Here is a 16,778-nt window from a genome sequence, read left to right as displayed (position 1 = left end):
GCAAGTGGTAAAAACATTATAAGAATTGTACCTGGGCCAAAAGGGACTAGCAAAACGCATTTAGATGAATTTTATCTGCTTATCACTGACAAGGTGATAGAAGACATCATCATAGCTCATACAGGGTACAATTATTGAACTATATGAAAGAAACATAAATTAGTTTCTACGGTGTGCACGCACTTTATTCAACATGTAAACGTCACTACAGATATTCAGATTTAGGTTATGACATGTTTGATATGCCTGCCATCACTGGCAAAGATGTGGTGCAGATGAATAACAAAATTCTGCTTGACCCCCGAAGTGTCGGAATATTGATGCGGTCGATGATCTTAATGGCTGTTTTCAGCTCAGCAATGGTTTTGGAGTTATTGGTACATCTAGTTTTTAATATAGCCCAACGAAAAGGAGTCGCATGTGTTCAGATCCAGAGAATGTGGCAGCCAATCGAGGCTGATGCCATTGACCTCTGGGTACCCCAGAGCCAGAATGTGGTCACCAAAGTGCTCCTGGAGGACAGCAAACACACTCCTGCTTTGATGGGGTCAAGCTCTGTCTTGAATGAACCACATCTTATCGAAATTAGGGTAACTTTGGATAATGGGGATAAAATCATCTTCCAAAACCTTCATGTACCAGTTGGGAGTCGCCGCACCTTCAAGGAATATTGCACTAATTATTCCATGAAAGGACATTACACACCACACGGTCACCTGTTGAGGGTGAAGAAGACTGCTTGATTGCAAAATGCAGATTCTCAGTCCCCAAAATGTGCCAGTTTTGCTTATTGATGAACACATCCAAATGGAAGTGGGCCTCATCGCTAAACCAAACCATGCATGCGCATACTAATTCCCATCAAACCCCACGGCCAACAATGCAGTTTGAACATCCTAATGCAAACTGTTCAGAAGTTGTAACAGTTTTATTTCATATAGTTCAATACTTGTCACCCTGTACCAACACATGGATTGGGGAAAATGTAGCTATATAGCAACACTAACATCCTTAGCCACAAATCCAGATTATAAACATCTTATTGTGTAGTTTTATGAATGAATTCTGATGTGGAATAAAGGGCAAAACTAATATACCATCCGAAAAATATACAAATATTTCTAGAAATATTCAGGGGGGTCCAGTTTAGGACAAACCTAAATCTTAAATATGCCACACATGTGGAGGACACAGATATGTCAGGATGTGCAACAGTTGTGGAAACAACATCTGCTATAAGCATTCTTGTCAGAAAGTTATGTTTTTTTCCAGTGATCTTAATGACCAGCAGAAGGAAACTTGTTCTGATTGAAGGTGTTTATTGACATAAATGATTTTCATAATTTGACTGCTTTTTACTTATTTTTACCTCAAACAAATAATTAATGCAATTACAAGCTGTTTTACTGCAGTTTCTAGCCTGTGCTTTGCCGAAAACCGATAATTATGTTAATATGAAATACTGGTGTAAGTGACGTGGTGTGCCGTTCATGTGAAATCGTGAGGCACACGCACTGAAGAGTTAAGTATATCACTTCAAACTGTTTTTCTACCAAAATTTTTGGTGAGAATGTAGGAGCTGTTATTATTCAAAGTTATTTTGTTCACTTAAATGTCAACCGCATATCAGATCTTAAACGGTTATTGAGAAATTATCACAGATTCTGTGACTTGAGACAAAGATTGCATAACTTTAATGTTCTGATATTAACTCTTGAATTACTACCAAAATCGAATTTCAACTCAAGGAAATAATTGAAACTGTTTCAAAAAGTGTTCAAAATTAGTCACTTTGAAGACATTAAGGTTTCCCACTTTCTATTTTTTCAGAATTATGATTTAAACACTTTTTCTTTAGAATAAATGATGACCAACTGAAACCCTCAGCTGCCGACAGATGTTGTTGATATACCTCGATGTGGACAGCTGAAAATGTGTGCCCCGACTGGGACTCGAACCCGGGATCTCCTGCTTACATGGCAGACGCTCTATCCATCTGAGCCACTGAGGACACAGATGAATAGCGTGACTGCAGGGACTTACCCCTTGCAAGCTTCCCGCGAGACTCACATTCCCAACTGTCCACAATTCTACATATGTAATGTACCTTATAGACATTTGCCCATTCACTCATTACTCGCGCACGCTCTGGCGATTCCCGTAAGAGTTTGGGCAACCTGTGCACATTCGCACAGACGAAGATCAATGGCTGGATAGCCTTTAACTATATATATGAAGACAGTAACTGTTCTCGATAGAACAGAATACTGTTAATGATGACCGTGAATTACAGAATTCATATCAAGAACAGCTGCCAAAATGAGTAACTTAGAAGTAGATATGCTCATTGTAGAAGAGCAACTTAAATCACTTAATATAGGCAAGTTTTCGGGTCCAGATTACAAACCAATTAGGTTCCTTTCAGAGTATGTTGATGCAATAGCTCTGTACTTGGCAATCATATACAAATGCTCACTCTTGCTCAACAAAAGATCTGTATGTAAGGAATGGAAAGTTGCACAGCTCACACCAGTACTCAATAAGGAAAATAAGATTAGTCCAGCAAATTACAAACCCATATTGCTGATGTCAATTTGCAGTAGAATTTTGGAAAATATACTGTGTTTGGATATTTTGAGTTACCACCAAGAAAATGGTCTAATGACAGCACAAATCCAGAAAATATTGATCTTGTTGTTGTGTACATAGTTCCACATAGTCAGCGCGTACACAACTTTCTCACTAGAGCGCGCCCCGCTAAGCACAACAGTGCAGGCGCAGCGCTCGTCTGTCTCCGCACTACGAGATGGCGCTGTCATAGAGACGGACCAAATTCTGCTTCCGCCGATCTGCATATGTAACGCAGCCAACGAGATTGCTGCTAACGTAGAACCTTTTCTCCTCGCGGATCACACTCGCCTAGTGATACCTGAACGCTCGATGTATTATAACGAGTGTACAGACCTCAGATTAGTCTGTCTGCATTAGTCTGTAGTTAAGTTTCAGTCTGCGCCTAATAAGATTATCATATTCCTGTACATAGCCATGAAGATAAATGAATAGACACTTTGTCAAGTATCAGATATCTGTGAGAATAAGATTAACGTACCAAGACCAAAGGAACTTCAGATTGTCAATTGTAAACAGCATCCAGAATCAAGTTACGTAATGTCTATCCTTTTTATTATTTTAATAAATGTGTGTGAAAATTAATCAAGTTCTGTTTAAAGTTGGTCACCGTCAATCTGCTGCTCTAAGCGTGCAAGTGGCATTTCTATCGTCTGACCTAACGGCAGAAGATAAACACGCCACGATAAGACCACGAGACATATTGCTGACACTCGCCTACTTCGTTAGAGCAACAAGTAAAATAATCTGATGGTGTGTGTACCGAAGGTCTTACAGTACGCACACCACACTTGTGAAACACAACTAGCTCTTTATTCACATGAACAGCTTTATGACACCCTTCCCAAACAAATCAGTGCATGCATCCAGGCAACGGGTGGTGAAGTGTCATATTGATAAGTGGGCCAATACTGCCAAGTTCTGTGTAAATGTGACTCAATTTTGTAATCATCGAAGTAAAATTACGTAACATCTTAATATGTGAAGTTTCATTTCATTTGCTCCTCCCCTTCAAGGTGCTTCACTTCTTTAGTCAGGCAGTGTACACTGCCCCAGAATATAATTCTGTAAGACAACAAGTAGTGAAAATATTCAAAATAAATCAACACTCATATGTCTAGATCAACGCAATGCGAGATGCTAGTCCACCTGCTCAGCTGAGTGGTAACGTGTTTGCTTACCATGTAGCAGGCCCAGGTTCGATTCCCGGCTGGGTTGGAGACTTTTCTCTGCTCATAGACTGGGTGTTGGGTTGTCCTCGTCATCATTTTATCATAACTGACATGTAAGTCATCCAAGACTTGCAACCCAGTGGCCGAATTTCCTGGATGGGACATCCCGGGCAACAATCATAATTTTTTTTGTAAGATTCTTCTATAGGCACAAGATGCTGGACAACACTTTATCTGTGTCGACTATTCCAATACATTATCCAACTGAACTCCAAGGAGTTTTATAGTGTTTCTTTTAGCATGTGAACAACATTACCTACTTATAGTGCTAGCAGGTAACGTTAGCTTATTTGAAATTGAATAACATGAATCTCTGAGATTAAGCATGATTATGCTGCCAGCATGGCCTGATATGATGAAACAAGCCCACTGAGTCTTACCGATGGATTTAACCTGCACCAATGGGCTTGCTTTGCTATGATCCTTGCCAGGCGATGACACCAAGCTGGTTTGTGTTTCATATTGCGACCATCACTGCATGTCCTGAAACTTGAGTTGTGATCGACTGCTTCCAGGTCACTAACTGTGCCATATCTGACTGCTCCTTGTTGCATGGTTTGTCGCATATCTACTTCTACATCTCCACCTACATCCATATTCCTTAAATTACTGGTGCTTGGCAGAGGATACTTCCCACTGTACCACATATTAAGGGATGTAGCGTCATAAAAGTGACTTCTTAAAAGCAACTGTGAAAGCTGTTATTACCTGAATCTTTTTCCCGCGATCACTGCAAGAGTTTTTGTGTGTTTATAGATTCCTCCCCTAATATGGGTACGAAACTTTGTAAGTAGTTTTCTGAAATTTCACAGTATCCTATTAATGAAACCACCATAAGCAGACAAAAATATTGTGACAACTATAAGCACAATACTACACAGGCACTTATTTCAGCCTTTTTTGGATTCAAAGCTATCAGGGACCAGATGCAGATAGATGATGATGATGTACAATATTAGGTGCAATAATTTTTGGATATTAGTTCCTCTGCTTCACAAATTTATCGTTTTCTTTTTTTCGCTAGAATATCAGCACGAAAATCTAAAAGTGGCAGATGTAGTGTTTGAAATAGAAGTGGATAAAAATTGACAATATTATCTGTGAGTGAGCAGGCCTACAAAATTCTCTACAACAGAATTTACCCTAACAATTTTGAGTTGAATCTTCATATCTCAAACTATTTAGGTTGAATAACACTTAAAATAAACTGGAAAATTTGTTATGACTTTGTAACGTCCGAAAAAGGGCTCTGGATAATTTTGTGCTGCTGTTAAAACTGTTGCAAGTGGAAGATCTACTTTCAAAGAGTGCATTCATAGCTCTTCTTCATTCAATAAGCGGAGTTTTGGTGTGAACAAACCACTACTTCAGGCTTAACTGCTAGCTGTGTTGCTGTTCAGGTATCATGAGATTGAGCTCTTACTCTTGATGACTCTGCTTGTGTCATCTGCAAATATTACAGTCTTTGAATCACCCCTTAAAGTCACTGGAAGATTTAACTGACATCTGATGACCGTTATAGGAGAGGCGGAGGTAGTTAAGGCACTGCACATCCGAGGCATGCAGTCCCAAAGCTTCAGAAGGGAGATAGAAATTGTGAGACCATTTTACTGCATTAGACAGGATACATTGCTTCATAATATAATTTATTTGAAATGGTTTTTGTCTAATTTAATATTTACAATATATAACTTCATAGAAGTAAATGAAAAATTTGCTGCCACAGTTAGCAAACAAACTGCCTTGCTAAAGATCTAAGGAAACGAGATTTTCTTAAATTTGCTGCCTCTCTCTGAATTTCTTTGTTGTTATTTGCATTGAGCTCCAGGAGGCCAAGCACCCTCATCTGAAAAAGAATACAAAATTAAATTAATATGATGTATGACTTCTACAACAACAACAAAAATTAGGAAACAAAACATTCCTCCAATGAAGTACTTATCACAGAGCAGCCAAAATAAAACATGCCCAGAAAGTGATACAAACAACTCGTCATTATGTGTTGTGGGTGTACCCCTCTGGCTTGCTTGGGTGTGAGGGTTTATTACTGTCATAACTAACTAATCTGTCTCAATTCCTAGTCACAGTATAACCCAAAATTAATGTTTTCCTACTGTGTACAACATTTTATCAGCCACTACAAATTTCTTACATGCATAATATTATTACATACCCACTTTTGTGTTAACATAATTATAATTCCTACAACCTACAAAAATGAAACAATGTCCACAATGGAAAAAGGTGGGGGAGGGAAGCCCATGGGATACAATGAGGTGTACCCAAATCATCACCGAACCCCTGCCAAGTTTCACTATTGGGACGTAAACTCAGCCACAAGTTGGAAACAGTGTGAAACAAGCCTCATCCGAACAAATGACTTTCTTCACTTTCCCACAGACCACGACTAGCATGTTCCTCCACCACTACCTTGCTATCCATACCCCTCCCGGCTGTAGGCCTCCATCTTATCCGCACTTCCCTTCATGGCAGATTGCTGCCCACATCAGATGCACTCACTGTCGGACCCCACTGTATAGAGGCGGTATCATGTGTATGTGAAAGTTTTTATTTTGTGAATGTGTGATAACTGTATTTCTAGAGGAAGAATTATGTCTGAAAGCTTAAATATTCTGTATATTATTTTTCGTTGTGCCTGTCTGTGACTCATTGCCTCCTCTATGTAGTGAGTAGCAATCTATCCTTTCCACATAGTAATTAATACAAATAAATAATTTAAAAGTTACAGGTGCAACCTTTTCATACTTTTTTCCTCCACAGAACAATAAACTGCACTTAACGCTAACACATTATTTGATTTAACTTACAGCTTGATGTTTCCTCTGGTGTTCTCCACGTTTAGAATGTAAGTGTACAAGATACTCAAGAATAGTTATGTCCCAGATACAGTTGTAGTAGGAATCCATTGAGTCACTACAACTGCTGCTTTTAACATCTCCCAGGCTTTTAAATGCTGTTGCATAATCTGTTTCCTCAAGAAACTGACACAACACAGCTGCCTGAAATAATGAAGAAATGCCCAATTATTGATATGTAATAACGCACTAAGGAATACAGTCACAGAAAGAAAAACCATAATAACAATTGCCTCAGACATCAGACTGATATCTATATATAAAAATATATCTAAAAACAAAGATGATGTGACTTACCAAACGAATGCGCTGGCATGTCGATAGACACACAAACAAACACAAACATACACACAAAATTCTAGCTTTCGCAACCAACGGTTGCCTCGTCAGGAAAGAGGGAAGGAGAGGAAAAGACGAAAGGATTTGAGTTTTAAGGGAGAGGGTAAGGAGTCATTCCAATCCCAGGAGCGGAAAGACCCACCCTAGGGGGAAAAAAGGACGGGTATACACTCGCACACACAAACATATCCATCCACACATATACAGACACAAGCAGACATATGTCTGCTTGTCTGCTCTGTCATATGTTTGCTTGTGTCTATATGTGTGGATGGATATGTGTGTGTGTGCGCGAGTGTATACCCGTCCTTTTTTCTCCCTAGGGTGGGTCTTTCCGCTCCTGGGATTGGAATGAATCCTTACCCTCTCCCTTAAAACCCAAATCCTTTCGTCTTTCCCTCTCCTTCCCTCTTTCCTGACGAGGCAACCATTGGTTGCGAAAGCTAGAATTTCGTGTGTTTGTGTGTCTATCGACCTGCCAGCGCTTTTGTTTGGTAAGTCTCATCATCTTTGTTTTTAGATATATTTTTTTCCCCACGTGGAATGTTTCCTTCTGTTATATATATATATATATATATATATATATATATATATATATATATATATATATATATATCTAAAGACAAAGATGATGTGACTTACCAAATGAAAGTGCTGGCAGGTCGACAGACACACAAATGAACACAAACATACACACAAAATTCAAGCTTTCGCAACAAACTGTTGCCTCATCAGGAAAGAGGGAAGGAGAGGGAAAGACGAAAGGATGTGGGTTTTAAGGGAGAGGGTAAGGAGTCATTCCAGTCCCGGGAGCGGAAAGACTTACCTTAGGGGGAAAAAAGGACGGGTACACACTCGCACACACACACATATCCATCCACACATATACAGACACAAAATATGTCTGCTTGTGTCTGTATATGTGTGGATGGATATGTGTGTGTGTGCGAGTGTGTACCCGTCCTTTTTTCCCCCTAAGGTAAGTCTTTCCGCTCCCGGGACTGGAATGACTCCTTACCCTCTCCCTTAAAACCCACATCCTTTCGTCTTTCCCTCTCCTTCCCTCTTTCCTGATGAGGCAACAGTTTGTTGCGAAAGCTTGAATTTTGTGTGTATGTTTGTGTTCATTTGTGTGTCTGTCGACCTGCCAGCACTTTCATTTGGTAAGTCACATCATCTTTGTCTTTAGATATATTTTTCCTTCGTGGAATGTTTCCTTCTATTATAACCATATATATATATATATATATATATATATATATATATATATATATAAAGATGATGAGACTTACCAAACAAAAGCACTAGCAGGTCGATAGACACACAAACAAACACAAACATACACACAAAAGTCAAGCTTTCGCAACAAACGGTTGCTTCGTCAGGAAAGCGGGAAGGAGAGGGAAAGACGAAAGGATGTGGGTTTTAAGGGAGAGGGTAAGGAGTCATTCCAATCCCGAGAGCGGAAAGACTTACCTTAGGGGGAAAAAAGGGCAGGTATACACTCGAGAACACACACATATCCATCCGCATATACACAGACACAAGCAGACATTTGTTAAGGCAAAGAGTTTGGGCAGAGATGTCAGTCAAGGCGGAAGTACAGAGGCAAAGATGTTGTTGAAAGACAGGTGAGGTATGAGCGGCGGCAAATTGAAATTAGAAATTAGCAGAGATTGAGGCCTGGCGGATAGCGAGAAGAGAGGATATGCTGAAGGGCAAGTTCCCATCTCCGGAGTTCTGACAGGTTGGTGTTAGTGGGAAGTATCCAGATAACCCGGACGGTGTAACACTGTGCCAAGATGTGCTGGCCGTGCACCAACGTATGTTTAGCTACAGGGTGATCCTAATTACCAACAAACACTGTCTGCCTGTGTCCATTCATGTGAATGGACAGTTTGTTGCTGGTCATTCCCACATAGAAGGCTTCACAGTGTAGGCAGGTCAGTTGGTAAATCACGTGGGTGCTTTCACACGTGGCTCTGCCTTTGATCGTGTACACCTTCCGGGTTACAGGACTGGAGTAGGTGGTGGTGGGAGGGTGCATGGGACAGGTTTTACACCGGGGGCGGTTACAAGGGTAGGAGCCAGAGGGTAGGGAAGGTGGTTTGGGAATTTCATAGGGATGAACTAAGAGGTTACGAAGGTTAGGACCAGGTGAATCTGATGGAACCAAAGCAGTTGAGGTTGGAGAGGAAATTCTGGAGTTCTTCTTCACTGTGAGTCCAGATCATGAAAATGTCATCAATAAATCTGTACCAAACCTTGGGTTGGCAGGCCTGGGTAACCAAGAAGGCTTCCTCTAAGCGACCCATGAATAGGTTGGCGTACGAGGGGGCCATCCTGGTACCCTTGGCTGTTCCCTTTAATCCCAGAAATTCCTGACTTCGAGCTTGCCTCTCAATCCTTCTTAAAAAAACCTTAATCCTACTCCCAACATCACCACTGCTGAAGCCCAGGCTATCCGTGATCTGAAGGCTGACCGATCCATCGTCATTCTTCCGGCGGACAAGGGTTCCACGACTGTGGTAGTTGATCGTCGCGAGTATGTGGCTGAGGGACTGCGTCAGCTTTCAGACAACACTACTTACAAAGTTTGCCGAGGTAATCCCATTTCTGATGTCCAGGCGGAGCTTCAAGGAATCCTCAGAACCTTAGGCCCCCTACAAAACCTTTCACCTGACTCCATCAACCTCCTGACCCCACCAACACCCCGCACCCCTACCTTCTACCTTCTTCCTAAAATTCACAAACCCAATCATCCCGGCCGTCCCATTGTAGCTGGTTACCAAGCCCCCACAGAACGCATCTCTGCCTACGTAGATCAACACCTTCAACCCATTACATGCAGTCTCCCATCCTTCATCAAAGACACCAACCACTTCCTCGAACGCCTGGAATCCCTACCCAGTCTGTTACCCCCGGAAACCATCCTTGTAACCATTGATGCCACTTCCTTATACACAAATATTCCGCATGCCCAGGGCCTCGCTGCGATGGAGCACTTCCTTTCACGCCGATCACCTGCCACCCTACCTAAAACCTCTTTCCTCATTACCTTAGCCAGCTTCATCCTGACCCACAACTTCTTCACTTTCGAAGGCCAGACATACCAACAATTAAAGGGAACAGCCATGGGTACCAGGATGGCCCCCTCGTACGCCAACCTATTCATGGGTCACTTAGAGGAAGCCTTCTTGGTTACCCAGGCCTGCCAACCCAAAGTTTGGTACAGATTTATTGATGACATTTTCATGATCTGGACTCACAGTGTAGAAGAACTCCAGAATTTCCTCTCCAACCTCAAATCCTTTGGTTCCATCAGATTCACCTGGTCCTACTCTAAATCCCATGCCACTTTTCTTGACATTGACCTCCACCTGTCCCATGGCCAGCTTCACACGTCCGTCCACATCAAACCCACCAACAAGCAACAGTACCTCCATTATGACAGCTGCCACCCATTCCACATCAAACGGTCCCTTTCCTACAGCCTAGGTATTCGTGGGAAACGAATCTGCTCCAGTCCGGAATCCTTGAACCATTACACCAACAACCTGAAAACAGCTTTCGCATCCCGTAACTACCCTCCCGACCTGGTACAGAAGCAAATAACCAGAGCCACTTCCTCATCCCCTCAAACCCGGAACCTCCCACAGAAGAACCCCAAAAGTGCCCCACTTGTGACAGGATAGTTTCCGGGACTGGATCAGATTCTGAATGTGGCTCTCCAGCAGGGATACGACTTCCTCAAATCCTGCCCTGAAATGAGATCCATCCTTCATGAAATCCTCCCCACTCCACCAAGAGTGTCTTTCCGCTGTCCACCTAACCTTTGTAACCTCTTAGCTCATCCCTATGAAATCCCCAAACCACCTTCCCTACCCTCTGGCTCCTACCCTTGTAACCGCCCCCGGTGTAAAACCTGTCCCATGCACCCTCCCACCACCACCTACTCCAGTCCTGTAACCCGGAAGGTGTACACGATCAAAGGCAGAGCCACGTGTGAAAGCACCCACGTGATTTACCAACTGACCTGCCTACACTGTGAAGCGTTCTATGTGGGAATGACCAGCAACAAACTGTCCATTCGCATGAATGGACACAGGCAGACAGTGTTTGTTGGTAATGAGGATCACCCTGTGGCTATACATGCCTTGGTGCATGGCCAGCACATCTTGGCACAGTGTTACACCGTCCGGGTTATCTGGATACTTCCCACTAACACCAACCTGTCAGAACTCCGGAGATGGGAACTTGCCCTTCAGCATATCCTCTCTTCTCGCTATCCGCCAGGCCTCAATCTCTGCTAATTTCTAATTTCAATTTGCCGCCGCTCATACCTCACCTGTCTTTCAACAACATCTTTGCCTCTGTACTTCCGCCTCGACTGACATCTCTGCCCAAACTCTTTGCCTTTACAAATGTCTGCTTGTGTCTGTGTACATGCGGATGGATATGTGTGTGTGTGTGAGTGTATACCTGTCCTTTTTTCCCCCTAAGGTAAGTCTTTCCGCTCCCGGGATTGGAATGACTCCTTACCATCTCCCTTAAAACCCACATCCTTTCGTCTTTCCCTCTCCTTCCCTCATCATTTATCGGAAAACAGAGAATAAATCAGTTATTTAAATAATGTAAAGTAGTAGCTACTGTGTATGAGATTGTTTGAACTCTTAATCAGAATAAACAATGGACGACAAAGTTATATCAAATAACTTAATAAGAAAATTATGAAAAGGATAGACTGCTACTCAACATACAGAGGAGAAGTTGAGTTGCAAACAGGCACAACAGAGACTGCTACAAATGTAAGCTTTCAGCCAGAAGGCCTTTCTCTAAACACACACACACACACACACACACACACACACACACACACAGAGAGAGAGAGAGAGAGCGAAACTCATACACATATGACCATTATCTCAGCAACTTTGCATGATGGTAGAAGCAATATGAGTGGAAGGGGTATTGAGGAGGCCAGGGAGGGATAGCAGGGTAGGTGTAGGAGATGGTGAAGTGCTGCTTCTGGAAGCACGCAGGGATTTGGTGGGGACAGAGTTGGGCAGCTAGATACAGTAAGAAGGTGGGGGGGGGGGGGGGGTGGATAGATGGGTGAAGGACAGGGACTAACAAAGGTTGAGGTCAAGGTGTTTACTGGAACGTAGGATATGTTGCAGGAAGAGTTCCCACTTCTGCAATTCAAAAAGCTGGTGCTGGTAGAAAGGATCCATATGGCAGGGGTTGTGACACAGTCAATAAAGTGAAGAACATTTTGCTGGGCAGTATGTTCAGTAACTTGGTGGTCTTCATGTTAATGACTGCTGAAGGCTATGACCAAAAGGTAAGTGTATTTTAATTGTACCTGTCTGCAGCTTAACATGTCTCCTTTGCTGTAAGTAGCAATTTATCTCTACCTACATTGTTAATATTCCTACCAGGAGTTTTCATTGTTTGAATTTACACAATAGCTTTATATTAAGATCATAAAGGCTACCTGAGTGTGACACTGAAGCTGGCTGCAACATTTTATCATGCGGCGAAATGTTAGATCATCCATCACTGATCTTGGAAGTGGTTGGCTAAAAAAGTCACTCACCAGAATTGCTGCTTTGAGATAGTAGGAAAGTGAGGCCTTGTAATGACCCAGAACTGAAATTATATTTAAACCATTACTTCTCAATTTTTATATGAATTCCAATATTTTGTATAATAAATATTTATAACTGGCAATTTAAACAGTTAAATCTGCCAATGAGAAAAACATTAATAGTGAAAACTCGAGATTCATAATGTATTATGCTAGTAAAGGGATGCAGTGTCACAGCAAAAACAAGATCTAAAGCAATACGCCATTTTTTTTTCAAATTTTGAATCAACTGTTTTTCACTCTATACTGAAGATTGTCCATTTTCTCTAAACACCTAGAAATGTAAAATTATGCAATTTACAGAACAGAAAAAATATAGTATCCAATCATATCAATGAATCACAATTGGAACTGATCAATTCATACAAATACCCGGATGTAAAAATTTGTACGGACGTGAAATGGAATAACACTCTCAGCTGTAGGTACAGCTAGTGATAAACTCAGTTTTTTAGTAGAATAAGTTTATTGCTCACATAGAGATCATAAAGACAAGATTAGACTAATTATAGTATAAACAGAGGCATTTAAGCAATCATTGTTCCCATGCTCCACATGTGAATGTAACAGGAAAAACCCTAATAACTGGTACAATGAGACATGCCCTCTGCAGCATAATGCAGTGTGGTTTGCAGAGTACAGATGTAGATGTACACTCCCTTCAATTCATTTGGAAGAAGCTGTCCACCCCATAAGTCAAATACTTCAAAATTGGTCATCTCTCCACCAAGCCCCCCCCACCAGAGTTCCTGTTATTCATTTGTTGTAACTTCAACTGAAAATACCACTTCAGTACACAAACCCATCCAAAAACCAACAGACTGCCCACAGAATCCTGTCTAGAACAATTTTAAACCAAATTCGAAAGGGATAACCACCCCCCCTCTCCACCCCTCCTCCTCCAAACCATCATATCCCGATTATGCAGTAACTCCTCACTCCTAGCACTGCTTCTGAATCCTTCCCAAAAAATATCACCAAAACCCCAAATCTTACTTGGGCTAAATACCTACCCAACCATGACCTGCAGTTAAACCACTCAATCATCGTCCTCCCAGCAGACAAGGGCTCCACTGGTGCAGCAATGGATTGTGAGGAGTATGTGCAGATAGGCTGTCAACCATCAGACACATCAACAATGCAAAAAATTGCTACTAAAGACGTCAGTCCTCTCATCAAGACTGAACTGCAGAAAATCGTGGAAACCCTGAGCTGCTTTCATAGAACATGTAACCCCTCTGGATCTGTACATTACCCACTTTCTACTTGCTTCCCAAAATACACAAATTCAATCACCCTGGCCGCCCCGTACCCGCTGGCTTTAACATGCTTGTGCCAGCATTGACTCAGTGGCTCATGCACGATTCTAGCAATTATGCTATCAGGAACAGTCTTGAAGTTTGTTGTTTTACCCATCAGCCAGGCGCAACAAACAGGTGTGAATACAACTCTGTGTGACCCTTCGTTGAGAGAGCTTTCTGAACAATGAGATATCAGGTAATATGTAATTAATCTAGTGTACAATTATTTTATACACAATCTTCCGTTAAAAAAAAGGACTTCCGCCACTTTCAAAATAAACGGTTAAGATATTTAAATTGCGGCTCAGGGCATTTGAATAAGACCGCTGCCCCACTGTGAGAAACAGAAAGGCAGCACCTCCAGATAAGGGGAAGAATGAATAAATGCACTGCTCCACAGCAAGAAACACAATTCTCAGTGCCAGTGTGAACATGTTAAAAGGCCCACTGAACGCATCTCAGCCCTGGTAGACCAGTACCTCCAACCCCATTGCACACCAATCACTTTCAGGAGTATCAAGTGCAATTTGTCACTAGATGGAGGGCTTTTTGGTAGGAAGGAAACAGCATGTTATCTCAGATGGACAGTTATCGTCAGATGTAGAAGTAACTTCTGGTGTGCACCAGGGAAGTGTGTTAGGACCCTTGCTGTTCACATTGTATATTAATGGTTCAAATGGCTCTGAGCACTATGGGACTTAACTGCTGTGGTCATCAGTCCCCTAGAACTTAGAACTACTTAAACCTAACTAACATAAGGACATCACACACATCCATGGCCGAGGCAGGATTCAAACCTGCGACCGTAGCGGTCGCGCGGTTCCAATCTGTAGCACCTAGAACCGCTCGGCCACTCTGGCCGGTGTATATTAATGACCTTTCACGCAATATTAACAGTAAAATCAGGCTTTTTGCTGGTGATGCAGGTATCTTTAATGAAGTCCTATGTGAGAGAAGCTGCATAAATATTCAGTCAGATCTTGTTAAGATTTCAACACGGTGCAGAGACTGGCAACTTGCTCTAAATGTTAAGAAATGTAAGACCATGCACTTCACAAAACGGAAACATTTAGTATCCTATGACTATAAGATCAATGAGTCACTGCTGCAATCGGCCAACTCATGCTAACAGCTAGACGTAATGTTTTGTAGGGACATGGAATGAAATGATCAAATAGCTTCAGTCATGGGTAAAGCATGTGATGGACTTCAATTTATTGGTAAAATACTGGGGAAGTGCAATCAGTCTACAAAGGAGATTGCTTACAAATCACTAGTGAGACTGGTTGTAGAACATTGTTCAAGTATGTGTGACCCATAGCAGATAGGACTAACAGGGGATATTGAATATGTACAGAGAAGGGCAGCACGAATGGTCACAGGTTTATTTAATCCATGGGAGAGCGCCACAGAGAAACTATCCTGAGAAAGTCTTTTTTTTATCATCATCATCATCATCATCATCATCATCACATATTTTCACACAATCAGATTTTACTTTCTTAGTATCTTTTTGACAGGCATTTACTTAAGTATTTCTTCTTTAAATCAATTAGAGCAAAGTTTGGATTTGTTGCCTATACTTTCTCACAACCTCCCTTCCATAATTCATTTGCATCTTTGAAATCCTTGCAAACTTCGCTAATTTTCGTTTTGAAAGTACTATGCAATTTATTTAACTGTTGCCCTACTCTGACTTGCAGATCATGGTGGTTAGAATCGATTTTATAATTTAAACTATTCAGTTTTGAGGCAATTTCATCCTTTAATGCTTTAATAATATGCTTTAGTTCTTTTTTTTACTAGCTTTACTCTTACTACTTAACTGTTTGCTATCAGATTCCAACTTATTGTTCAGTGTTTTACTGCTGTCCTTTAGTTCTTTGTGATAGAAGTTCAGCAAACAGTAATTTCATCCAATTTGGTGGCTCTGCTTCGCCACTTGGCATTCCCACTGGTTTTAAATGAGTTTATAGCATTCCCTGACTTGGCTGAACTTATCTGATATATTATTATCATTATCTGATAATTGTATTAATCCTACCTTTTCTTTTTGGACCACAACTTCAATTTCCCTTCATGAGAAAATGGTTCTAGCTTGCAGTAACACTGAACTTCAGATGCTGGACTTACTACATTGACAGACCCGTGCTCATTAATTTCAGTTTCTAATTCTGAGGACTCATCATCAAAGATTGCTTCCATCTTAACTTTCACATTATTCTTATCAATACATTTCATTTTTAATAGCCTGTTAGAAACAATTAACAAATAACTTAAATATTCTTGACTTATCTTAATTGCTTGATCTTGATAAGTGATGTCGGTGCAATGTACCAGCAACTGTGATGCAACGTGTCGTGACATAATGCAGGCAGCAGCAGCTGTGGCAGTTACGCAAGTATCACCTACTGCGGTAGCTACAGGGGGGCTGCACACCAGTGAGTGCTTGCAGTAGCTTGTAGGTAACTCAGAGGTCCACATAGCTCTGTAATGATGCAGTCTTCTTCTAGCCTCAGCGACAGTGGTAGCCACGATCCAGTGTCATCTCTTCCCTCCTTCCGTCATGATCTAAGTTACTGTGGCTAACATTCACAGTTTAGTTTCCAGATTCACAAGCAAATCAGCACTGTTTCACTCTGGTTTTGGCATATTTCACTTCGGTATCCTGTTAGTGCCTACCAATTTCACTGTTTTAACGGTCACTTTCACTGTTCAGTTTCCCAGCTGATGCACCATACGTAGGACCACA

General features: G+C 41.5%; 1 protein-coding gene across 1 annotated transcript in view; it reads right to left on the bottom strand.

Moving 5' to 3' along the window:
- Positions 1–5,497: 5,497 nt before the first annotated feature.
- Positions 5,498–16,778, bottom strand: part of LOC126092248 (integrator complex subunit 8) — a 172,104-nt gene continuing 160,823 nt past the window's right edge. Inside the window, 3 exon segments of the mRNA XM_049907758.1 lie at positions 5,498–5,706; positions 6,689–6,880; positions 12,573–12,727. Of these exon segments, the coding sequence (XP_049763715.1) occupies positions 5,587–5,706; positions 6,689–6,880; positions 12,573–12,727 (467 nt within the window). The 3' untranslated portion in view covers positions 5,498–5,586.

The sequence above is a fragment of the Schistocerca cancellata genome, chromosome 7 (assembly GCF_023864275.1).
Source record: "Schistocerca cancellata isolate TAMUIC-IGC-003103 chromosome 7, iqSchCanc2.1, whole genome shotgun sequence".
NCBI classification, from domain to species: domain Eukaryota; kingdom Metazoa; phylum Arthropoda; class Insecta; order Orthoptera; family Acrididae; genus Schistocerca; species Schistocerca cancellata.
The sequence above is the reverse complement of the archived record's forward strand: the minus strand, read 5'-3'. Positions and strand labels throughout refer to the sequence as shown.